General features: G+C 45.1%; 2 protein-coding genes across 2 annotated transcripts in view; both read right to left on the bottom strand.

Moving 5' to 3' along the window:
* Nucleotides 1–21,990, bottom strand: part of svopl (SVOP-like) — a 76,929-nt gene extending 54,939 nt beyond the window's left edge. Inside the window, exon 1 of the mRNA XM_063212580.1 lies at nt 21,761–21,990. The gene's annotated coding sequence lies outside the window, so the exon portion shown is untranslated. The remainder of the gene's footprint in view (nt 1–21,760) is intronic.
* The window catches only part of si:dkeyp-27e10.3 (UPF0606 protein KIAA1549), a 65,464-nt gene that overhangs the window by 26,511 nt on the left and 11,453 nt on the right, over nt 1–27,500 (bottom strand). The window contains exons 2-10 of the mRNA XM_063211855.1: nt 13,793–14,086; nt 12,327–12,627; nt 9,980–10,197; nt 9,404–9,766; nt 7,362–7,450; nt 5,136–5,313; nt 4,587–4,717; nt 3,247–3,436; nt 1,498–1,557 (exon numbers count right to left, since the gene is read on the bottom strand). Of these exons, the coding sequence (XP_063067925.1) occupies nt 1,498–1,557; nt 3,247–3,436; nt 4,587–4,717; nt 5,136–5,313; nt 7,362–7,450; nt 9,404–9,766; nt 9,980–10,197; nt 12,327–12,627; nt 13,793–14,086 (1,824 nt within the window). The remainder of the gene's footprint in view (nt 1–1,497; nt 1,558–3,246; nt 3,437–4,586; nt 4,718–5,135; nt 5,314–7,361; nt 7,451–9,403; nt 9,767–9,979; nt 10,198–12,326; nt 12,628–13,792; nt 14,087–27,500) is intronic.

Below are 27,500 nucleotides of genomic sequence, written 5' to 3'. Positions count from 1 at the left end.
CGAGGCACTCGGCGGTGCCATTTCAAGTAGTAAGCTAAACATGACTTACCCACCAGTTGCCTCTCGAGACGAGCACTCTGCGAATTAGGTTCATCAAATCGCCTATCCAATTCCTTTGCAAATCATAGACTGTATGGTCCAAATACTCTGTCCCTGTAGGAATCCCAACACCGATCTCAAGACATGTTCTCTTTTGCTCTCCATGGTGTCAATATAAAACTCTGTAGGCGGCGGCCTACTGTCCGTGAATGAGACTGAAGAACAGCGCGGGTAAAGTGTCATTTCTCTTACAAAAACTTATTTGATATTGGTGGTCAACAACTTTAGGGCGGGTTTATTAGAGCCAACTTCCAATCACTACGAGAAAGCCAGGAGAACAGACAGTTTAGTTCTAGTTTCCTATCAAAATCTCTGAGGAGAAGCACATCCTAAAATTTACCCAGGAAGTTTCTCCATACAATGCACAGTCGCACTCTGATTGGCCAATGCTCCTCAATATTTTATCAATCGGCGGCAAGAGCTCAGGTGAAGCAAAATGCTGCTGTATGCATGTTTCCCCTCATACATGTCAGCCGAACTAAAAGACTGCTCGTCGCCATGGTTACTCCTCAAACAAAATCGTGCACTTGTATGAAATATAGAGAACGAAAAAAAAAACGTTATTAACCGGTTTGTGGATTTCAGAATAACGTTTTTGTTCCGGAACACTTGAAGACCATTTCGTTTTCGTTTCCGTTTCCGTTCCTTGTAAAATTCCATAAAATTTCGTTCGTTTTCGGTTTTCGTTTTCGTTCCTTGAACCGGTTCGGAGCCCTGATACAGACACAAATGCACACATGCGCGCGCACCCACGTGCGCACACACACACACGTGCGCGCGCACACACACAGACACACCAGCCCTATTTCACGCCTTTCGTAAAGTCTTCACGAAAATAATAGATTAATTTTCGTGGTGCATTCACGAAATTGCCCGTTTTTCGTGGTAGGGCAACGAAACGCTGCCTATTCACTTGAATTGCCCTACTGCTGCTATGGTTATCCAAGCGTCTGCAGGGGCGGGGAGGGGGTGCTGACTAAACACTCGGGACTCACTAATTCGACGCCCTTTCGGTACTTACGCCTTATGTCCCCTAAACCTAAACCTAAACCTAACCCTAACCTTAACCCTACTTAACCCTAAACCTAACCCTAACCCTAACCTTAACCCTAACCTTAACCCTAACCTTGACCCTAAACCTAACCCTAAATTGCTTGTTTGAAATGTTTGATTACCATGTGACGGTAGGCTACCGAAAGGGCATCAAACTAGTGGGTCGCTAGGCAACAGTCGGGCAATTCAAGTGAATAGGCAGCGTTTCGTTGCCCTACCACGAAAAACGGGCAATTTCGTGAAGGCACCACGAAAATTAAATTATTATTTTCGTGAATACCTCACGAAATGAGTGAGATACGATTGGACACACACACACACAGTTCCTCAATGACATGCCCTTACCCGTTTTTACCCACGAGGAGCGAAGCAGATGGGTCATATTGAGCTCAGGGTAATGATACGCTGTGGAGAGAGAGAGAGAGAGAGAGAGAGAGAGAGAGAGAGAGAGAGAGAGAGAGAGAGAGAGAGAGAGAGAGAGAGAGAGAGAGAGAGAGGGGAGAGAGAGAGAGGAGAGAGAGAGAGAGAGAGAGAGGAGAGAGAGAGGGGGAGGGAGAGAGAGAGAGAGAGAGAGAGAGAGAGAGAGAGAGAGAGAGAGGTGGGGAGGGAGAGAGAGAGAGAGAGAGAGGTGGGGAGGGAGGAGGGAGAGAGAGAGAAAGACAGACAGAGAGAAAGGCAGAGAGAGAGGGTGGGGGAGAGAGGGGGGAGACAGAGAGAGACAGAGAGAGAGGTAGAGAGAGAGAGAAAGAGAGGGGGGAAATCAGTCAACTCACATCAGGCTGATGTATTAAACATACAACACATATATAACACATACATCCAGCACTCTGGACTAACCTATGAGTGACAGGTTCTCATTTCCTCTTTTGAGTTTGTTTGAGTTTGTATTGTGTGTCTTGTGTTTTTGTCTTCTGTTGGGGTTTGTATCATTTGTAAAAAGAAAAGAGAAAAATGTAAAATAATGTATGGATTTGTTTTGACCACAGGAAGAACAGTGCTTCTATAAGGAGAAAACTGGTGTGTTGTCAATAAAGCAATCAATCAATCAATCAAGCACTCTGGACCTGGTGGATGAGAGCAGCACTGTGGAGTAGAGTTCCCTGTCAGTGCATCAGACGCAGTGAATTATCACCCTGTGAACAGGCAGAACGTCTCCTGATTGGCTGAGCAGGTGTCCATGATTCCCTGAGACCAGGACACCTATGATGTCATGCGCACGTGCGTGCCTCTAACTTAAGCCTGGCTCAAACTACACGACTATCGCGCCGATTCTCGGCTGAAAACCCCCCTTACGACAATCGCTGGAACGTTACCCCCCAGGACCATCGCAAGCGATTGTCGGGAAAGATTTCCTCGTCGTGAGCGACGTTCTAAGATAGAACTTTGGCAGCTCAAAGAGTCGCCGATCGCAAATCGTAGAAATCAAACACTGTTTGATATTTGCGACTGGAAATAGAACGTCGGGCATTGTCTCGGTGGCTGCGAGCAGCGACAAGATTGACAGTTGCGATTCTCTTCTAGTGTGCGGTGCACCCCGACGCCAAAATGGGACACACAATCGCTAGTCGTGTAGTTTGAGCCTGGCTTTAGACACGCATAGAATGCTGTCAATATTTCAATGAAAACTCTGTAACAGATTCTGTGTGTGTGTGTGTGTGTCCTCACGTCTGCTATCTGTACAGCAGGGTATCCTAGGTAGGAGCTGTACTGTGTATGTGTGTGTGCGTGTGTGTGTGTGTGTGTGTGTGTGTGTGTGTGTGTCCTCACATTCTGCTATCTGTACAGCAGGGTATCCCAGGTAGTAGCTGTGTATGTATGTGTGTGTGTGTGTGTGTGTGTGTGTGTGTGTGTGTGTGTGTGTGTGTGTGTGTGTGTGTGTGTGTGTGTGTGTGTGTGTGTGTGTGTGTGTGTGTCCTCACGTCTGCTATCTGTACAGCAGGGTATCCTAGGTAGGAGCTGTACTGTGTGTGTGTGTGTGTGTGTGTGTGTGTGTGTGTGTGTGTGTGTGTGTGTGTGTGTGTGTGTGTGTGTGTGTGTGTGTGTGTGTGTGTGTGTGTGTGTGTGTGTGTGTGTGTGTGTGTTTCCACTACTCACGTTCTGCTATCTGCACTGCAGGGTATCCTAGGTAGTAGCTGTATTCCACCATGCTGAGCTGCCTCAGGTGTCCGCTGACCTCCGCCCCCGTCAGGTAGCCGCGCTCGTCCCGCACCGCGAAGGTGATGTCCACCGGCGCCCTCTGCTGCTGGCGCTGCGCCTTGCCCACGCTGATGGTGATGTTGACAATCTGGACACACACACAGTAGTCGTGTGGCAGTTACCCAAATAGTGACTGTTGTCATGGATACAACAGAAAGAGTTGTCTTGGTTACCTCCATGGTTGGTCTTGCCATGACTACCTAGGTCTGTGTGCACATCCGAATGAACTTTGCAGGTGCTAGACAATAGTAGCAGATGTATGACGTTCATTACCGTATGTCTTAAAGCAGGGGTTCCCAACCTTTTCCAACTTGGGGCCCACCTGAAATTTTAACAAATGTTCGGGGCCCACCTATGACCCTATAAACAATAAAACTCAAATAAACAGCAACAAACACAAAAAAGTTAAATAAAATCTTCAAGCTTCTTTTGTTTCAGACGAGTGAAAGTTTTCATCTTCTTCCTGACTTGTTTCGACTGTGAAACGTATGTCTTCATCAGAGGGTCACCCTGAAGACGGAACTTTCACCGTTGAAACATAACAGGTAAAAGATGAAATGAAAACTTTTACATGTCTGAAACAAAAGAAACTTGAGGATTGAATAGTAACAGAACTTGGGAGACTTAGTTCTGTACACTGTGGTTGTGCTCCCAAAAATAGGAACTTATTTCAATTAAAACATGCAACAATTCTGTCTCATGGATCTTCATCAGGGACATCAGCAAAATGCTGCATGCTTTCATTTACCTATTTAAGCCAAAGGCACTTTCATAAAACACCTGCTAAATATCTAGTCCTAAGCCTTTTTTTGGGACAAGGTGCCCTCAGCCTATACAAACCTAAATATCTCAGCCTCCGAAGCAGATAAAAACATGTAATAAGTTGCCTTTAAAAGTAAAGACCATCATCTTGCATTAGAATGTGTTCATTCAGCTCTAACATACACATTTTTGATAATAATTTAAAAAGAAACCCTCAAATCTCATGTACCCGAATGCTGTGTCCATGCAGCTGCAGGCGCCTTGGTTAATGCTACCTTTACATATCCAGCATCAATGGATTAAATTAAGTTTGCAGTGTTGGAGCACATAGTGTGCAGACCAACCGTTTCCTATTGCTATGGCTATCCTTCAGCTCAAGGTTGTCATGATCATATCTCTATAGGGATGGTTGCCATGGTTACCCATTCTCGTGACTGTTGTCATGGTTACCACTATGGTATAGTTGTCATGGTTACCTCTATAGTAAAGCTGCCATTCTCCTGGTATCTCCTGCGCACCTCTCCGTACGCCGTCAGTAAACCACGCTCCACCTGCTCACTGAAGGTACACACACGCACGTCCACGTGGCCTGGCACAAACTGCAGCACTGTAGACACACACACACGCACGCACGCATGCGCGCGCGCACGCACGCACAAACACGCATGCACGCACGCACACACAAAAAATATAACAGACGGATTGAGAAAAATTAGAAATGAAAAATATTGTATTGTATTATTATTATATTATATTATATTATATACTATATTATATTATAATAATTATCTTAATTAAGTATTGCAAACATAACATGTATTGTATAAAGAGCTTATTACACAAACACAAATACACATGCACACAGAAACTTACAACACAAAGAAAACGGTTCAACAGGGAACAAATATAGTCTCACACTGTAACACACACACACACACACATACGCACATACACATACACATACACATGCACATACACATGCACATGCACACGCACATGCACACACACGCACACACATGTCTTACCTGAGTGCGCAAGGTGTTTGTAGTCGGGAACGGTGGCGGAGATGGAGGTGACAGAGAGGATGCTGTTGGAGGCGGAGCCACGTGCTGATTGGCGGAGAGCGTTGATGACGGACACGGCCGTGAAGACCAGCGGACCAGCCACCGTGCGGAAGATGAAGTCAGGAGGGGCCTTCAGCACCTAAACAGGGGACAAAGGGTTAACGCTCATGACAAGATGGCGGACTTTACTCCTACCATCCTCTAACACACACACACACTGTCATCTCAGAAAGACAGACAGAGACACACACACACACACACACACACACACACACACACACACACACACACACACACACACACACACACACACTGTGACACACACACACACACACACACACACACACACACACACACACACACACACACACACACACACACACACACACACACACACACACACACACACACACACACACACACACACACACACACACACACACACACACACAATGTGGCACACAAGGCTTGTGGCATAGGATATACAGTATTAAAGCTGAAAAAGTTTTAAAAAATTGGGACTGGCCAGTGGCCACAGATTAAAAAATATATATACATATTATATGACAGAAACCTTGTGTGTATGTAATTCTTTGACTTTGTAGTAGTTCTCCGTAGTGAGTGGGTTGCACTGCAGTATGCTACTTCCTGCTGTAAGAGCAAATCAAGTATGCTGTAAGTAGAGCTGCCCTTTGGGCCATGTCTTTCTCAGACCAGCTGGGGCGCCCAGCAGTGTCCTTATAAAGCAGTAACCACATGAGGCCAAGCTGATGGCAGGACTTTTAAAAGACTATAATATAGAGTATACGTGTATGCAAATTAGGGTAATTGTCAGTGGCTGTTAAAAGTTCACCGTTTTAAAACTGCATTTCCAATCCCAGCAGGTGTGCCATTGAGCAAGTTATAAAAAAGAGAAAAAACACGCACATCCGTCTCAAAAAGGTTGGGTGCTGTACTGGCAACGCCAATGGGAACTGAAAGTAAAGTCTGTGACACCAAGCTCTCGTTTCTCTTATTTTAAAGTGACGTTTCGGGCAGCATGCCCTTCAGCACACATGTTGTCATAGTAAAATGAAAATAAGAGAGCTCGGTGTCGCAGACTTTAATTTCAGTTTTCAGGTTATAATCAGGCCCACTGACAACTTTGGCTGGGCCCAGGACAAAATACAATGTATTGAGGACCCGATTCCCGATTGAGGACAACCCCCCCTCCCTGGACCCAAGATTACTGACCCCTTTGAGTACCCCCCCCACCCCCGTCGGCTTCCCTGGTCATAATTACAATTGATTAGTAAGAATTATAAATTACGTATTATAATTACAAAGCGATAATAAGAGATAAGTTGTAGGAATCTGAAAAGGTAAGCATGAAAACCTTTTTCTTTGTTCCAAAGCAGAGTGTTGCCAGATTGGACTGTTTCCCGCCCAATTGGGCTGTTTAGGATGATCGTCTGCGTTAAGGGTTAAAAGGGGTTTTGTTTTGTTTTTCTGCACATTCATGACCATAGAAATCAATAAAATTCAGGGCATATTGGGCAGGATTTAGTCCTTCCAGGCGGGTTTTGGGCATTTTTGGGGCTGGAAATGATCAGTCTCATCTGGCAACTCAGCCAAAGCAAAGACGTCCAGACAGTGGCCCCTTTGGCAAGGCCGCTCGCTATGAGTTGCTAGGTTTTAACCAACACCCTGGGACCCATGTACTGTAGGATGCTGTGTCTTACGGAAGGGCACCTGGACGTGGGCAGCAATAGCTGGAATTGAACCAGATACCTTCTGCTTTGGACTTCCTTACCTCCTGTTGCCCTGCGGCCCTCGCCTGGCAAGACAGACCATTACACACACACACACACACACACACACACACACACACACACACACACACACACACACACACACACACACACACACACACACACACACACAGGCGCACACACACACACACACACAGGCGCGCAGCCGCGCACACACACACAACCACAACCACACACACACACACACACACACACAGGCGCACACACAACCACACACACACACACACACACACGCACACACAACCACAAAGAACACACACCACACACACACACACACACACACACACACACACACACACACACACACACACACACACACACACACACACACACACACACACACACACACACACGCCTGAGTGTATTGTACACACACCTGTAGCTCCACGGTGCGGTTGAACTCCCGTCTCAGCAGGTCTCTGACGTGCGCTCTGGCAAACGACACTGAGGTGCCAACGGGCATACCTGCAACCAGGTGGCAAAGGGCACAGGCACGGTCGGATTAACGCACAGGCTAGATATGGCTGCAGCCTAGGGGCCCCCAGCTGCCAGAGGCCCCTCAATTGGACAAAAGTTTTAACAAAAATGCAGAATTGTAGAATATACGACATTTAACAATTAATCTGAGTAGGTTTATGCCTTGCTAATACTCCTCCACAGTTGGCAGACATGTTATCCTTAATTCCTATATTGTAAGGTAACACTTTATTTTAGGGATACATCTATTAGCACTAATATATACAATGTTAATTCCTGCATAAGTACCTTGTAAGGCATGTACTAAGCAAATGCTAAGGCCTACTAGGTCCTTACTAAGGTTAAATTGGTAATAAATCACTTATTGTGCATGAACAAGACATTTGCGAATACTAACAAGTGTTTGATTTTGCTTTGCACATGCCTTACAAGTTACTTATAGGCCTACAGGAACATTGTGTGTATTAGTGCTAATAGATGTATCCCTAAAATAAAGTGTTACCGATTGAATAGCTTTCTAATTTTATCATGAAATTTGCTTTCCAGGGGGGGGCTAGAGCAGTGGTTCTTAACCTTTTTTTTCTTAACGCACCCCCTTTCCTGTGCCCAAGACAAGTCGCGCACCCCCAACTCAAGCGTCTACACGTATATTACACACTAAAAAATATTTTAGTGATTAATTACATTGATTCTTGCTTGAGACATTAATCAATACCTTATGCCTTTACATGGGGACCAAAACATGTTTTAATTTGGTTTTGATTTGGCCTATTTATAATATTCGCTTGCAGAATTTTGGTCACAACTTCAAGACAAACAAAATTCCGTGCACCCCCTGAAATCTCTGGCGCACCCCCAGGGGGTGCCCGCACCCCAGGTTAAGAACCACTGGGCTAGAGCATCCTGTAGCCTAGGGGCCCCAGGACATCTTAATCCAGCCCTGGGCACAGGTCAAGAACTTATCAGTACCACAACTCCAAAAAATAAACGTTTCGATCACCCTGGATCTTCGTCAGGCATGCTTATTCCACACTTTCTTGAACAAACAAACCAATAGTTTTTATAGTTTTTAGTCTCTTTCCTTAGTCTTAGTCTCTGAGGTCTTTCATTAAGCCACTGCTATTAACATCTCTTATGTAACTAACATCTTTATGTACGTACCTAATTTGTTTTTAGCATCCTTTTAAATCCTTTACTCGTTTTTTCTTTATCACTGTGTTGGACATTTTTGCCAGTGTTGCAACTGTACACTGCGCCTAGATGTCTTGCTTATCATCCAATTTGCCTTGTTACCTTCCTATTATTTAATGTTGCTTCTATTACCTTGTGTTTGACAATGTTGTCAGTGTTGCAACTTTACACTGCACCTTGAGGTCTTGTTTACTTTTTGCTACTTTTTAATGCATTGTCCACTTCTTTACTCTTTTGTAGGACAATGCTATCAGTGTTGCAACTGTACACTGTGCCTTACCCTGTTCTTGTTTAAATTGCTCCTTGTAAGTCGCTTTGAACAAAAGCGTCGGTAACACTTCACAATAACCTTCCGTGAAATGGTTAACTAACGGTTAACTAATGGTAAGATATTATTATGTCGCTCCTGAAATTGGGGGGTGGGGGTTATAAGCTCTGCTGGATAATCGTGATTAATAATCGTGATCGTGATTTTGATCTAAATAATCGTGATTATATTTGTTTCCATAATTGTGCAGCCCTAAATGTTATTGTCAACAGCAAATGTTTAGTAAGTGTTTCACAATTGATTTAATAATGATATATCAACGCTTATAATAGTATTATAGATTCACAACAAACCATTAGCTAACCATTAGTTTTTAACCATTTTTGAGGAAGGTTATTGTGAAGTGTTACCAAGGCGTGTGCTAAATACTAATGTAATGTAATGTAATAAGAAAAGGAAAGACTATGAGGAGAGCTACGCACCCACTCGCACCAGGTACATGTCAGGCCTGCTGGTGTTGCAGAGTGGCTGCCTGCTGGGAGGAACCAGGGGCATCTTGGGAGTCGTAGGCACAGGCCCCCGGGAGGAAGTGCTATCAGGGTGGGGCGGCAGTGGCATGCGATGGGGGGGCTTAATGGTGATCTCCTGGGTGGTCGGTTTGCGGGGCAACGTCGGGGCGGGAGGGGGTATGGCAGGGGGTCCCGGTGGGCGTGCGATGCCCATGGTGGAATGGGGGGTGGGCTTGGGAAGGGAGGGCCTGTGGGTGTCCGTGGGAGGGGCTCGGAGGATGGGCGGGGACTGCGAGGGCGTAGGGCGGATGGTGGCAGGCTTGGCAGGGGTGGGCGCTGGGGGCGGCGGTGGAGGTGCTTGGGCGTGGGTGTGTGTGTGCGCGTGTGTGTGGGTGTATGTGGGGGTCGGGGAGATGAGAGGTCTGTCTTTGCCGTCCCTGTGTGGGTCCTCTCCGGCGCTACCACCACCACCACCACCGCCGCTTGTGTGGTCGTGCGTGTGTGTGTGGTCGTGCGTGTGTGTGTGGTCGTGCGCGTGTATGTGTGTGCCGTTGCGGTTCTGCAGCATGTTGTAGTACTCCAGGCTGTTCATGTCCGGGAGCAACACCTCGGTGGGCTCGATGGGGTACATCTCCGCCCAATCAAAATCCAGCTCGTCGTCAAGCCCCGCCTCCGGGGGCAGACGAGGGTCGTCGGGGGCAACCGTTGGTGGGAGCGTGATGGTGGCGAGAGGCACCGTTGGTCGGGCAGGAAACGATGTGTCATACCTGAATGAACGGATGAATACACAGAAGTCAAGTCAAGATGAGTGTTCATCATTGTCAAAACTCTATGTAACAGGGTTAAAGGATAGTTCCGGCGTAAAATGAAAGTTTCACCATCGCTTTCCCATGCCACATAATGTATCTAATGATGAGCCATTCTGGGCAATGCCGCGCCATTATGGAGTTAGCTAATTTTAAGCTTTTTGGCGAAAAACGCAGCCAATGCATCACGGCGGGGCCAATTATAGGCCTATTATTTTCTGATGTTTCCCCGCTATAAACAACTTCAAAAACGCTACACACTTCATCACAAAGGTCTCGTCAATCAAACCGAGGCACAGAGAAGACCATCGGACCACACAGTCTTTCACTGGCCAGTGTTTTCAGAGGTGTCTCACTGTTGCAACTCTCTGACCCGGATGCAGGCTACTCAATCAGGTAGCTATGTAGGCTAAACATGGTCCGCGGTTCTTACACCGGCTGCGACCGTAAAATGAAAAGCTGGAACCCCGATCGTTTTCACCGACTGCCACTGTCTAAACCAACCATATTACGGGTATGGCTAATAGCATTAGAAGTGGACGAAACTGACATTAAAACCCTGAGGGATCGCTACTACCGTGTGTGCAGGCAGCAGATTTGAAGAGTTGTATGTAGAGTACAGGTAGGCAGACTACTCTTACAACGTAATCGCATTTAAATGTCTGACTTGAGAACAGTGAAAAATATTTTTTCCACATGGATTTTGAATAATTACAATAAATAAGCTTAATATAAAAATATTATTCATTTTTAAAAGAGGACTATGAAATCCAGAACTAAGAAGCTATATTATAATGCGATTCATTTTTTGAAATTGTGTTAATTAATTAATCGAATCGCGTGATTAATTAATCGAAATTAACTAGTTAATGTCCCAGTCCTACTTAATACGTTACCTACGACTTTCTGGAAACCCACAGCAGTGCTCCTATGATGTAGTTAAGCTTTTTCATCAAATAGTGAATAGGATCGATGATGGTCACACCACCTGCATGACAGGGTTCCAGAAGCTCTGCCAAGAATTGTTTTATTTGATTTCATACATCACAGAGATACTCTGGCTTGTCTACGAGGGAGGACCCTAAATTATATTTATTTGGAATTAAATGCCCCAGGTAAACAAGCTGATGTGTGTGTGTGTGCTGCTGCGTGTGGACACGTGCTGCGTGATGGGTGCGTGGGCAGGTCTTATCCGACGTTTGATTTAATTCATTAATTCATTCGTTGCAAAGCAACTCTGGCTTGTCTACCTGGGACCCTAGATTAAATTGACCCTAATTTGGAATTCTCATACCTTTCCTCCAGACCAGGGGCGTAACAGCAATTTGTGGGACCTATGTACAATCAGCTCCAATGGACTCCCCCCCCTCCTATCTACATGGGGCCCTGGTAACTGGGGCCCCCCTGTACATCACCCCTGCTCTGCACACTCACCTCACTCCCTCCGCTCCCACAGCCTCCTCCAGCTCCATCATGTCCAGGTGTGTGTGCTGCTGCGGGTGCGTGGCCGCAGCAGGCTTTATTTGATGTTTGATTTGAGTTTATTGTATGTTTTCATTCTTCATTTTATTTCACCATATGTTTTATCTTAATGCTTTACATTTTCTTTGACTCTAATTTCTTTATTTCTTTCTTGTTTCCTTTCTTTTTGCATTTGTGTTTTTGTGAAGCACATTGAGTTGCACCTGTGTATGAAATGCACTATACAAATAAACTTGCCTTGCCTTGCCTTGCCTTGCCTTGCCTTGCCTTACCTTGCCTTGCCTTGCCTTGCCTTGCCTTGCCTTGCCTTGCCTTGCCTTGCCTTGAGCAGCTCTGTATAGTATGGCTTGTCTACCTGGGAAAATCGTAGGAAATCGCCATTTCACACTGAAGAAGGGTGTAAGCCCGAAACGTCTGTGATGTGAGGCGATTAAAAAAGAAAAAACAAATCTGATGAGTGCTTCTTTATTCACTTATTTTTGTCTACCTGGGACCCTAGACTAAGCTAATTAGAAAATTCTCACACCTTTCCTCCGCACACTCACCTTACTCCCTCCTCCCCGACAGCCTCCTCCAGCTCGTCCAGGTGCGTGTGCTGCTGCGTGTGCGTGGCCGCGTGCTGCGTGACGGTGTGCGTGGGCAGGCTGGAGGTCAGGGAGAGGTCCTCGCCGTCCGAGCCCATGAAGGTGAGCGTCTCCAAGTAGTCCCCCGAGCCCCAGTCCTCGGCGGTGGGCGAGGGCTCGGTGTCGTCGGGCGGTGGCGGCGCTAGGCTCGGGGTGGTGTGGGGCGTGTCGGGCGCAGGCGCGGGCTGGTTGGAGTGCAGCAGGGGCCCTTGGCTGGGCACCAGGAGCTCCGGGGGCCGCAGCAGCAGGTGGATGCCCTGGGCCCCACCGTCATCCTCGCGACCTCCTGAATGAGCCGAGGTATTTAACCCGTTAAGACTGAATGAATGAATGAATGAATGAATGAATGAATGAATGAATGAATGAATAGCAACCATAACCATACATTCAAAGGAATAAATAGACGGGGATGTATACAAAAAAGTCAGAAAACGTATTTCCATTGTGGTACTTTAAGACAAGGTGTGTTATAAATTGCTGTAACCGGAATGGTAATGACCGAGTTGTAATTGTAGTGCCTTACTAAAGGCACTGTGTTATGTCATAGTAGTGTAGTACAAGGGTAACTAACTTTTCAATGACATTACAGTGTTCCACTGGTGGAACAGCGTACATTATGGGGCTACAAGTGATTCACACACAAGAAACAATCACCAAGTGTCAACACAGTTTAGTTAGTATACTGTACAATGGGCAGTCATGGGTGAGTGGTTAGGGCGCGACTCCCGACCCGCCAGGTTGGTGGGGGGAGTGATCAACCAGTGCTCTCCCCCATCCTCCTCCATGACTGAGGTACCCTGAGCATGGTACCGTCCCACCGCACTGCTCCCCATGGGGCGCCACTGAGGGCTGCCTCCTTGCACGGGTGAGGCATAAATGCAATTTCGTTGTGTGCAGTGTGCAGTGTTCACTTGTGTGCTGTGGAGTGCTGTGTCACAATGACAATGGGAGTTGGAGTTTCCCAATGGGCTTTCACTTTTCAATTGGACATCAGCTTGCTGGAGATTGGAAAATATTGGGTATTTCCTCAACAGAGGGACTTCTTCAGTTCTCAGCTGAAGAGAAGCTAAAATGAAGTCTGGGGTGCATTTCATGAAACAATAGTTGCTACGTTAGCTACTTTGTTGATTGCAATGCAATTTGCCATTGACAACTACCCAAGTTGCTAACTAGCTAACAACTACATTTTCGAGAAATGCACCCCTGGCTAGCTGTAATTATACAATGACACAACAGCAGGTTACGTGTAAAAATGAATAAAGTAACAAATATATTCATTCAAACACACATTTTTAGACAGCATAGCTATTGTAAAATGGACCAAGAGGCAGTGACAAACATGGTGGTGTCATTGTTCCCTTGTTCACAAGCAGAAACAGACAAAAAAAAAAAAACGCTTTACTGTGACAAGATTTGGAGACACAATACCAACAAACACTCCAAACGGTTACCTCCACTGTCCTTGTCACGGTTACCAAGTCCACCATCTCCACGGTTACCGCCAGTGCTGTCACGGTTACCGTCGAGGTTCGAGGGTGCCCCCCTGTGACGACTGCTGCCGCTGCCGCCGGCCTTTTTGGAATGTCTGGGTCCTGAGGGAGAGTGAGGGTGGCGTCTGCCTCCTCCTTCCGAACGCTGAGATGGCGATGATGACGATGATGACAGTGATGAAGGCGATGTTCTATTGGTGGCTGAGCCTATTCTGGCGGCAGCCTCAGGCATTCCTCTCTCTGATAGGCTGGACACTGTAGACAGACAAACAGGGGAGCCAGTGAGAGGTCAAGCTGGTGGCAGGGCCGCCTCCCTCTCTGAACTGAAATATACTACTGCAACACTGATGAATACTTTAACACCCACACCTACCCTACAAGCTCCATACAGTGATGCCCCGTGATATAGCAACACCACATAAAAAAAATCAAAGGAGCAGTACGGCTGGCGGGACGGTACCATGCTCAGGGTACCTCAGTCATGGAAGAGGATGGGGGAGAGAACTGGGAGTCGAACCGGCAACCTTTGGGCTACAAGTCTGACTCCCTAACCGCTTACCCATAACTGCCCATGGGATAGATATATTAATGACATATTTCTGCCATGTAAAAAGAGCAGGAGGACTGGCGTTTACTGTAGTTGGGGATCACTGTATCTACAGTATGTTACAGTAGAAAACATCCCACCCCATAAACCGTACAGTAAAAATCCCATAAGTATTAAGTATTAAGCTTAAGGCAGTACACAATACACCTGGGGTTTCATTTTGTTATATCACAACTACTGGTACTTGCGTAAGGCGTGCTCGCCTGCCTAGCCTGCACTTCTGCTTTGATTTAGGAGCCTAATTTTAAGTAGGACACAAACACACGTGCGCGCACACACAGTCACACACACACACACACACACACACACACACACACACACACACACACACACACCCTAATGCACCCCCTGCACAAATACAAGCACACACACAGGGCCGCTGACAGATTTTGCCAGACCCAGGACAAAACTCATCATAAAGGTCCCCCCCATCCAATGCATACTATGCAACGGGCCCAGGACAACTGACCCCTTTGTCCCCCTCTGTCGGCTTCCCTGCACACACACACACACTGACACTAATTTACTAACACACACACACACACACACACACACACACACACACACACACACACACACACACACACACACACACACACACACACACACACACACACACACACACACACACACACACACACCTGCTGTGTTCAAGGCATGAATGTCTGTGCACATGATGCACGGGCCTGCACTGTAATACTGCAGTGCTGCATCCGTGATATACGAGCGACTAAAAATACCTGCCCTATCAAGGAGTCTTACCACCAGCCTTCAACACACACACACACACTGGATAGTATGCACACACCCACACACACACACTAGATGGTATGCGCATATGTACACACACACATACACACACACACACACACACACACACACACACACACACACACACACACACACACACACACACACACACACACACACACACACACACACACACACACACACACACACACACACACACACACACACACACACACCTACCTATAGCCTACACAGCGGATGTTACACAGCTAATGCATGCACACAGCATGCTGAACACGGCACACGGCACACGACAGAGTCGGCCCCAACTGGGGAAAAGAAGCGTGTGACACTGGCGAGGTTACTGAGTACAGCACATTGCATTACATTGCAGTACTGTACATGTAGTATACAGTACAACTTCATACAGTATAAAACTAGCCTGATTCTCATCGACTTTCAAATCTCTTCTGAGACTTGGTCTGACCAAGAGCATAACAATTAACATTTCCCAAACGGCACGGTAGCTCAAGTTTAGCATACAAAGTATTCTACAGAATTCACACAAAATAGTGCACATGCACTACTTGCATTAATTTCCCGCTTCCCGCGTGTGCATTGTCTCTCTGTGCCCTACTGTGCCCCTGTATAGCATTAGGTCAGCTGACGCCCCTGGGCTACACCAGGGGCAGAGTCAGTGTCCTGCTTGGGGGGTGGCTGCTCACAGTGTAGTCTAACTTTTTGTGGTGGGTATACTGTATATTTGAGCATTTTTCAGGTGGGTATACTGTATATATTCATGCCATTCTAAATAATGGATCAATCAATTTTAAGTGGGTATACTGAAATCCCTGAAATTTTGAAGTGGGTATACTCCGTATACACTCGTTCTACCTAGACTACACCAGTGGCTGCTCATCATCACAGTGCATTAGGCCAGATCCACACTAGAGCGTGGCGGGATGGCAGTGAGAAGACTGAAGGTCTTTTTGTTTAGTCTCAGCCGGTGTGTTCTATGACGGTAAGCCTTTCACACCGACCACGTCAGCGTGCACGGCCAGTCCTGTTCAAAATGCTACCCCCCCCCCACAGCCAATGCTTGTTTGCTACTTTGCCATTCATCTGAATGGGACATCGCATCTAAAGCCGTCTCCCGCGCCTGCCTGACTGACGCGCGTTGGTGTGGAAGGACAGATCTGTTTCCATGTATTTTCGCCACCACTGTTAAAAATCGCTCCCGTCCTCCCGCCCTGCTTCCCTGCTCTGGTCTGCAATAGGCCTTGCAGTTAGATGGTAATTAAGGTCAGCCACATCAGGGACTTGTCCTGCTGCCCACGGGAAGATGCTTCAGGACACCAAACTGCACATCACATAAAAGGTGACACTTTATTTTTTTTGTGTGCAACACACTACCAGGACCTTACCTTGGGGGTGTGGTTGTGTGTGTGTGGTTGAGTGTGCGTGTCTGTGTGTGTGTGCGTGTGTGTGAGCGTGTGCGTGTGCGTGTTTGTGTGTGTGTGTGGGTGTGTGTGTGTGTGTGTGTGTGTGTGTGTGTGTGTGTGTGTGTGTGTGTGTGTGTGTGTGAGGGAGAGTGTGTTTGTGTGTGTGAACTGATGTAAGGCTGATTGCTGTACTCAAGTGTGTGCTATATGTTTACTGCAATGTGCAATAATGTGTATTATGTCTTTGTGTATGTTTTGTATTTGTGTATTTATGTAAGCTGTCAAACACCTTAATTTCCCTCGGGATTAATAAAAGGACTCTACTCTACTCTGTAAGGTTCAGCTCCGGTACATACTGTAACAGTTGAGTTCGTCTGTTAAACTGTAGACAGTAAACAAGTGCAGTGTGAATTCAACACTTAGAGAGAGTACTCTGGGACCAAATACATTCAACAAAGACACTTTTGCACATCTCTGTAGTTGGGCAGGTGCGTAGGATGTTATCCCAGCGGGGTTGTCAGTCAAGTGCAAAGAAATCCTGCACACTGTCCATTCCACCAACAAACTTTAAAGTTTGTTGGTGGAATGGACAGTGTGCAGGATTTCTTTTAAAGTTTAACTTTAACTTTAAAGTTTGTTGGTGGCATGGACAGTGTGCAGGATTTCTTTTCACCAAATACATTAGAACAGTGGTTCTTAACCTTTTTTTCTTAACGCACCCCCTTACCTGTGCCCAAGACAAGCCGCGCACCCCCAATTGTAACTTCTACACGTGTATATGCACGAAAAATTATGTAAGTGAGTAATTACAATGATTTTTGCTTGAGACATTAATCAATACCCTAATGACTTTACATGGGGAACAAAACATGTTTTAACTTGGTTTTGATTAGTCCTAATTATAATGTTCGCTGCAGAATTTTGGTCACAACCTCAACACACACATAATTCAGTGCACCCCCTGAAATCTCTGCCGCACCCCCAGGGGGTGCCCGCTCTCCAGGTTAAGAACCACTGCACTAGAAGATGCTAAGTTGACTCTCTGGGTGCTGAATTATGAGTTCTGAATGATGATGACGCACACCTCAATGCTAGTTTATTTAATTACTGTGTAATTAATGTTGCAGGGACAGTAGAGTTTAACCAAATAAAATATATTATATTATATTATATTAGATTAGATTAGATTAGATTAGATTAGATTATTGTCCCATATTTGTCTTCACATCAGACAGGTCAATTTTCATTTGATTGAAATGAATGGTTGTAAATGACATACATGTAGAGACCATTTACATGTACACATACACCACATACAGGGCTCTAAATTAACACACGCCAACCCGCCAAACACGGGTGAAAATTAATTTTGGCTAGTAGAAAAAAATACCTACCCGCCAATTTGGCCAGTAGCGCCCGAGTACAGTAAATTATGAACGGTAAACCGCTGCTATGACGAACGTGCGCACGTTAAGTATGCAGAGCCCTTAAGGCGAGATTTCCTACATTACCCATGGACACTAGCGTCACGACGTAGCCTCCCACCATGGGCTTTCCAGTGCAGCAAGAGGCAACTCCATGCTGTTGCGCGCGCCAGCATTGAAAACATTTCAGACGACCAGCCTTCTGTCAGCTACGCTCACACTATTCTGACAGGCAGCTCTCCTCCTATGCTCTCGTCGATTTCGCTACAACCTTTTTAACGCCACTACTACTATTATTACTAGGCTGAACCTTGCTGTAACAGGCTGCCTTTTTGAAGCAGCGAGGCCCTGACCGTTTCAATAACATGACTAACGCAGATTATGCCTATGTTTTGTGCGAGTGATGAGAACGTGGCGGTGGTTAGAGAAAAGTTCTGTGTGTTGGTGAATGCTAGTAGTAATTGTAACCGTAATAATAGTGACGTTAAAAAAGGAGTGGTTGTGGAACGAAATAGCGACAAGGGCAGAGGAGGAGAGCTGACTGTCAGAGTAGTGTGAGCGTAGCTGTCAGTTCAGTTGTCTTCTGAAATGTTCCGAGTCCTGGCGCAACTTAGTTGGAAAGCCCACGCCATCGGAAAGAAAACAAATAACAAAAAAGCAACCAACGACGAAGCTGTGGAAGTAACAAAGGAATCGAAGATTCCCGTGATATTATTTACTTTTAGTTAAACTAGGCTTCTTGTCATTTTGTTGCGCATGGTAGATAAGAGAAGAGCTCCTCCTCTCCTTTTCCTCTCATCACTTCTCCTTCCTTGGGGTGTGCGTATGTGAGGTTTTGGAGAGTTTTGCTGTGTGCTTGGTTACTGTATGTTAAAGGTCTGTTATGTGAGTGGCTTGTGTGATGTGATTCAGCTGTTTTCAGAGGAATTGAACAAAAACTAAATCAAATTGATTAGGCCTAAGTAATGAAAGTTAAAAATAAAGCAGAAGTTAAAAAATAATGAAAAAATATATAGCCTATAATAGGCCTATAGTATGCAGGCCTATATATAGTGTATATAGTGTAATTGTTGAACAAAATTACCATAATTATATAAAAAAAAAAAACTAGCCTAACACATAGTTTATTTTGGCGAGATTGAAAAAAATGGCTAGTTGAACTTCTGTTTGGCTGGTAAGAAAAAATGTCCACTAGCCAAATTGGCTGGTGGTGGAAAAAGTTAATTTAGAGCCCTGACCACATACATCCCCATACTATATAGGGGGAAAAATAGGGAAACTGCTTCATATCAGCTGGTGCAAAAATGCTCAGAAAACAGTTTTATGCCTGTGTTGATGTTACTGTGGTGTAATGTTGTGGTGCTGTATGTGTTTCTGGTTTTTAATTATGGATGAGCCCAAGACAAATGTCCACCTTTGGGAATCTCATGTATGTATGCTTTCCATATCTCCAGGGCACCAAACAAACATGAATATGCAAGCATGACCACAACACCAGAGTGCAAGGCTCACTGCAATGGCAGCCACAATCTGAACTGTAGTTATGGTATGTTGTTGTACACAACCTACTGGCATGGACAGACCAGACTTGAGCGACTCTGGCATCGGTTCAAGTAACTGACTTTGTATTGAGTCGATTTGGGCAACCAGAGGTGATTTGAGCAACTTGAGCGGCAGTTTGTAGTTAGACTTCAGCGAATAATATGCAAATTAGCTATAATGCGGTTCGGTAACAGCCGCCACAGCCAATTGGAATGTCTGAATACTTGCATTCCGCTTTTAACGGGCATGCTCTGTCGTTTCAATCACTTGAATGGCTCTTGCAGCACAATCCAGTGATTCTCTGTTGCTTAATCTTGTCACAGCCAGTGTGTTTGCATAATTACAGTCTTACAACAACCTAAACGGACTAGAGATGTCCCGATCCAGGTTTTTGCACTTCCGATCCGATACAGATATTTTATTTCACTTCAGATCCGATACCGAGACCGATACCGGCCAATACCGATACCGGCCTATCGGAGTATTTAAGTTGAAAGTTATTTAGCCTACTTACTTTGTTGTCATAGTCATGTTGTAAAGGGTTTTTACTGTTAGTAACAACTAGCCAACTGAATTAGGTGACAGTGTTTCCCACAGAAATTTTGGAAGCGGGGGGGTGGGGGGTGTCTTTTCACGCGGGCCTTTGGGGGGGGTCACGCAGTGTAAATGCAAAATGACAAAACAATGAGTACAGTATGACATTGGCGCATGGAGAAACTATAGGCCTAGGCCTACATTTCAGCCATTTATATTTTGAGAAAGAAGGCTACATAACATTTTACACATGATATTAGTAGTACATTGTCATTTATATATATATTTTAAAATGCAGTACAGTGAATCATTTCTGTTTACAACACAGTTTCATTCGTCCCTCATGCAGGGGTCTATGTAATGAAAAAAAAAATAAAACAAAATAGGAGCAGAGATAAGAATTTAAGAGTAGTGTACTGTGAAATTGTTAACGCATAGACAAAAAGGGTCTAAGAGGGTAGGCTGTGCCTTTTCCCCACAGACACATAGGCGTACACATTCTACATGAGGGGTGCTGGTCACAGGGCCAGTTTTTCAAAATTCCTCCCATTAAAGGATGGTTCCGGCATAAAATGAAAGTTTCACCATCGATTTCCCATGCCACATAATGTATCTAATGATGAGCCATTATGGAGTTAGCTTATTTTAAGCTTTTTGGCGAAAAACGCAGCCAATGCATTACGGCGGGGCCAAGTTGTAAATATTATTTTCTGATGTTTCCCCGCTATAAACAACCTCAAAAACGCTACTACACACTTCATCACAAAGGTCTCGTCAATCAAACCGAGGCACAGAGAAGATCATCGGACCACTGGCCAGTGTTTTCAGAGGTGTCTCACTGTTGCAACTCTCTAGTCTGACCCGGATGCAGGCTACTCAATCAGGTGGCTAGGTAGGCTAAACATGGTCCGCGGTTCTTACACCGGCTGCGGCCGTAAAATGAAAAGCTGGAACCCCGACCGTTTTCAGCCACATTACGGGATTAATAGCATTAGAAGTGGACGAAACTGACATAAAAACCCTGGGATCGCGACTACCGTGTGTGGAGGGAGCATTTTGAGGATGATGACTACTACAAGAACAGTAGGGAGATGGAACACGAAACGAAACCGTCTAAATAAAGAGAAACTGTGTCAAAAAGGCGCATGGCTATGGAGGTATGTTTGAAGAGAGAGAAACATGTGTAAATGTGTCTGGCTCATGAATCTTGACTGTCTGTGAATCTGTGAAACTGGTTGCAACACCGCGCGTCTTTGCCAGCAAGCACTCTGTTTTGGGAAGGCATACAGGTGCAGTAAATGTAGCCCACTACAGGAGATAAATAAACTGTCAAAACAAACTAGCGCGGGATGGCAAGTGAAATTGTGAAATTGTGCGACCTGAGGCATTCGAGGTGGTTGATGTCAAGCATGCTAGAGTAGTTTCAGTGCAGTAGACTCTAATTGACGAAGGCGCGCGGGTTCAGATGGTGGACCATTACGCAACGGAGGAGGGCTGGAGGAATTTTATTAAGTTGTACTAGAAGTGCTCTTACAGATGTAAGTACACCACCAGTGGTGTGTTATTACAAAGTTGAATCCATGTTATATTATACCGTGTTGCAATTACTTTGTAAGAGTAGTCTGCCTACCTGTACTCTCCATACAACTCTTCAAATCTGCTGCCTGCACACACGGTAGTCGTGATCCCTCCAGGTTTTTTTGTCAGTTTCGTCCACTTCTGATGCTATTAGCCATTCCCGTAATATGTCTGGTTTAGACAGTGGCAGTCGGTGAAAACGGTCGGCGTTCCAGCTTTTCATTTTACGGTCGCAGCCGGTGTAAGAACCGCGGACCATGTTTAGCCTACCTAGACACCTGATGGAGTAGCCTGCATCTGGGTCAGAGTTGCAACAGTGACAGTGAGACACCGCTGAAAACACTGGCCAGTGGTCCGGTGATCTTCTCTGTGCCTCGGTTTGATTGACGAGACCTTTGTGATGAGGTGTGTAACGTTTTTGAGGTTGTTTATAGCGGGGAAACATCAGAAAATAATATTTACAAATTGGCCCCGCCGTGATGCATTGGCTGCGTATTTCGTCAAAAAGCTTAAAATAAGCTAACTCCATAATGGCGCGGCATTGCCCGGAATGGCTCATCATTAGATACATTATGTGGCATGGGAAATCGATGGTGAAACTTTCATTTTACGCCGGAACTATCCTTTAAAAGGGCTGAACAACATATTACACATTTATGTCTATATTCACATTCATTACACATTCATTTCTATATGCAGCCCGATGTCTCCTCTGCCGTGTCAATGAAGGCCTGTCACCTAACTCATTACAACTGTAAAACAAAGCCTGGGGAGTGTTAGTAAACTCATCCCAACTGTCCCTTCTCTGAAGGTTTTTTTTTATTGTTCCCTAACCCAAGTTAACTACAACAACTTGACTAGGCTTTTGATCCCTCTGTCTTTCAAGCACTTGTGGTTTTCTATATAGGATGTATTTACTCCAGGAGGAAAATGCGAAGGAAATCGTAATTCAAATCGTTTTTAACAAAAACGGAAATCGTAAAAAAAAAAAAAGTTTTTTTTTTTTTTTACATTTTCGGAAACTATGGCGGCCAAATTTAAACTATGGCGGGCCGCCATAGTTTCCTCAATGTATGGGAAACACTGGGTGAAATTGAGTAATACACAATGGTTTTTAATGAGAAACTGACCTGGTTTTTTCAGATATTAATAAACACAAAATAGGAAAATGGATTGGAATTCTGGATCGGATTTTTCCGTGCATGCCGATCCGATACCGATCCGCATTTTTTGCCAATATCGGCAGCCGATCCGATCCATCCGATCCGATACGACAACCCTAATACGGACATTGGTAGTAGTAGGTAACTGAAGAGTCAGTAGTGGGGTCAACAATGATCGATTCGGAGATGCAATCCAATGCGGGGCATGGACGATCCAGAATTGATCCGGCAAGTTCTAGAATTGATCCAGCAATTTTTTTAAGTTTCAATTACTTCCATGGATATTTCGGGAGCAAATGAATGTTAAATTAAATAAAAGCAATTCAAAACATTGCAAGACTGATACAGACTGATACAGAAAACAGCCAATAAATTGTTGCTCAGTATCTGACTACTTGTATTGCCTCATCATGACTGATTAAACATTTGCTTTGCTTTCAGTAGAAATGTAACGCATTGCAATGCATTGTAGAATTGGATCGGATCGGACTGGATCGTATAGAATCGAATGGAATCGCTACATTCCGAATCGTGATCGAATCGGATCGTAAGGGCAGTGCCGATCCACTCCACTAAGAGTCAGTCCTTCTTTTTGCCCCAAACAGCATTGCCCCTGCATTCAGCTCCCTCTCTGATCTAGAATAAATTGCAGGAAGTACAGCAGAGTTGTAGGGCAGGACTCAGGGACTGTTTTCTGTGGTCTTGAATTGGACAAAATATGACTTTGTTTTGATACGGATGAGTCTGTCTTCATTTTATTACAGTTTTTGCCTACTGCTTGCACACAATTTGCAAAATTTCGCGCATGGAGTCAAAACTCTACACACAAGCCAATTTCTCTCAACACTTGGAGATAAACCCCTCACATATATGCCAGCATGAAACTCTGCTATCAAAGCCTAAACATTGCCATAAACACTTAACAATCTTTTGTCAAAACCTCACTTTCATGTCAAAAGAGAAAAGACACACATTAGCACCAAATGAGAAAACAAATTAGATCAACATGAAAACAGTTGTCTACTTTATACAAAACACAGCAGTCTTTCTTTTTGTAACAGTCTATTCAGACTCACAGAATGTACACCTTCACAAGACCAAAATTCAATACTGTACATTACATATCTGCAACTTACAGGACAGGACATTAAACTGAAGCAAAATATATCTCAAACAGTACATCACTCTAAACCAGGGGTGTCAAACATACGGCCCGCGGGCCGCATCCGGCCCGCCAGAGGGTTCCATCCGGCCCGGATGTAAAAAAAAAAAAAAAAAAAAAAAAAATTTTTTTTTTTTTTTTTTTTAATGAAATAACCGAAATGCGCAATTACGGCCCTCGGGGCAAAATCGAGACCTGCATGACATTAACCCAATGGTCCCTCTGTTACACTGTATATATGTAGTAAAGTGCACATCACACTTTTATTATAAATAGTGAATTTGTACTGTAACAAGCATTTGATAAAGCTCATATATTATAGACCTCATATATAGAGATAAAATGTTAATACTTCTTATTCGTATTGTATTGGTATTGGTTGTAATTAAATAATAAATATAATTGGATTTGTATTGGTTCCTATTAAGCTCAAACTGGAAACGGGATGTTAGAATGCGTGAAAATGCAGGAAATTACATATAAGAAATACAAAATTTTCTGGGGGAAAACCCCAAGACCCCCTGCCAAAATGAACTGTCCCATATTTAATTAATTGACGGTAGGTAATGAATGAATGAAGTCAAGGAAATTTTGCATAGGATTATCAGTATTGCATTGCTTTCTACATATTCAACACACTTAAAACGTGATAGTACTGAACACTAATCCTCTGCTTTACGTTTTTTTTTTTTTGCGATGATGTTACTAATGCGGCCCGCTTGAGGTCCACATGGGTTGTATGCGGCCCCCGGACCAAAATGAGTTTGACACCCCTGCTCTAAACACAACAGTGTGTAGGTGAGCGTATGGACCATGCTCTTGGGGCGCCATTGTGGGCTGCCCCCTTGCACGGGTGAGGCATAAATGCAATCTCGTTGTGTGCAGTGAGCACAGTGGAGTGCTGTGTCACAACAACAATGGGAGTTGGAGTTTCCCAGTTGGGCTTTCGCTTCACTTGACTTCGACTACAACCCTGTAGCAATAAAAGGGGCATGGAGCAGTCTTCCTGGGGCAATGTGGGGTGACATACCATACATTAAATTAGGTAGAGAGAGAGAGAGAGAGAGAGAGAGAGAGAGAGAGAGAGAGAGAGAGACCCCCGGGGCTGTGTGAGGTTAGGTGCCTTACAGTGGATTAGAAAACGACTCCTCTAGAGAGCAAAGCGATTACTCAAGGGCACCTCTGTGTGTATTGTGGGATTTTATAAAAACATTTTTGGTGATTTCCACTAGGATACAGTAGTGACTACAAACTGCCCTTGCAATGTACTAAGACACTAGTGTGCCGTACAGCCAAGCCGATTGTAGCCCCTTAATGGATTGCTATTGTCGCACCACCAGTGGCACGCTGTAATAGTCATTGAAAGGTTAACTACCACAGAAGGCCTACTATTCCACTATGATAGTGTTTCTCAACGGGGGAGGTGCAGCCCCCCCAGGGGGTATTAGGGAGCCCTAGGGGGGCGTTTAGAAGGCTACAGCTAATAGGGGGTGGGGCTTATTTGCCATTGAGGTGCATTAGTCTATGTCTTTTTTTAATACTAAGGGGGCGTTGGCAGGCTTATGATGAGACAAAAGGGGTGTTGGGAGGCTTATGATGAGGTTCAAGGGGCGTTTGTACAAAAAAGGTTGAGAACCACTGCACTATGAGATAACACAAGGCTTTTAGAAATGCACTATGACTCGGTCATTGTCATTCTGGTAACAGCACATTTATAACACCGTGTTTTAACGGGTTAAGGAACTAGTGTGCCGCACATTTTTTAAAATTTTACCAAAAAATGTACATCTGTTTTCACTGTCACATAAAAATCTTTTAGAATTACTTGTAAAAAAATACTTGTAAAACTTGTGCATGATTTTAAAATATCCTTTTCATATGGGCTGTGTGGTGTGTAAATGGTTAACTGGCCGGCCAGTGGTGCTGAAAACGAAGCTGTAATTGCCCTCACCTATCACCTCACCTACCCCATGAGACCCCAGCAGCACCGCCAACATATAGATTAGCCTTACACAACAACACTGTCTATAGCCTTACACAACAACACTGTGTATAGCCTCACACAACAACACTGTCTATAGCCTTACACAACAACACTGTATAGCCTTACACAACAACACTGTGTACAGCCTTACACAACAACACTGTGTACAGCCTCACACAACAACACTGTCTATAGCCTTACACAACAACACTGTATAGCCTTACACAACAACACTGTGTACAGCCTTACACAACAACACTGTGTATAGCCTTACACAACAACACTGTGTATAGCCTCACACAACAATACTGTGTATAGCCTTACACAACAACACTGTGTACAGCCTTACACAACAACACTGTCTATAGCCTTACACAACAACACTGTGTACAGCCTTACACAACAACACTGTGTACAGCCTCACACAACAACACTGTCTATAGCCTTACACAACAACACTGTATAGCCTTACACAACAACACTGTGTACAGCCTTACACAACAACACTGTCTATAGCCTTACACAACAACACTGTGTATAGCCTCACACACCAACACTGTGTATAGCCTTACACAACAACACTGTCTATAGCCTTACACAACAACACTGTGTATAGCCTTACACAACAACACTGTCTATAGCCTTACACAACAACACTGTGTATAGCCTCACACAACAATACTGTGTATAGCCTTACACAACAACACTGTGTACAGCCTTACACAACAACACTGTCTATAGCCTTACACAACAACACTGTGTATAACCTCACACAACAACACTGTGTATAGCCTTACACAACAACACTGTGTGTGTGTGTGTGTGTGTGCGCGCGCCAACATATAGATAAACCATACACAACAACACTGCAGTTTGACCCAAAGACACAGAGAGCTTCTCTCTCTCTCTCTCTCTCTCTCTCTCTCTCTCTCTCTCTCTCTCTCTCTCTCTCTCTCTCTCTCTCTCTCTGCCTGCCTGCCTGCCTGCCTGCCTGCCTGCCTGCCTGCCTGCCTGCCTGCCTGCCTGCCTGCCTGCCTGCCTGTCTGTCTGTCTGCCTGCCTGCCTGCCTGTCTGTCTGTCTGCCTGCCTGCCTGCCTGCCTGTCTGTCTGCCTGCCTGCCTGCCTGTCTGTCTGTCTGTCTGCCTGCCTGCCTGTCTGTCTGTCTGTCTGTCTGTCTGTCTGTCTGCCTGCCTGCCTGCCTGTCTGTCTGTCTGTCTGCCTGCCTGCCTGCCTGCCTGCCTGTCTGTCTGCCTGCCTGCCTGCCTGTCTGCCTGTCTGTCTGTCTGCCTGTCTGTCTGCCTGTCTGCCTGCCTGTCTGTCTGTCTGTCTGGCTGTCTGCCCCCACATCCCATTCTGTTTCTCTCCCTCTTTCACACACACACGCAAGTACGCACGCACACACACACACACGCACGCACGCATGCACGCACGCACGCACGCACGCACACACAAACAAAATAACCAAGAGAAATAACACAAACAC

The sequence above is a fragment of the Engraulis encrasicolus genome, chromosome 12 (assembly GCF_034702125.1).
Source record: "Engraulis encrasicolus isolate BLACKSEA-1 chromosome 12, IST_EnEncr_1.0, whole genome shotgun sequence".
Taxonomy (NCBI): Eukaryota; Metazoa; Chordata; class Actinopteri; order Clupeiformes; family Engraulidae; genus Engraulis; species Engraulis encrasicolus.
This window is presented reverse-complemented; position numbering and strand designations above follow the sequence as displayed.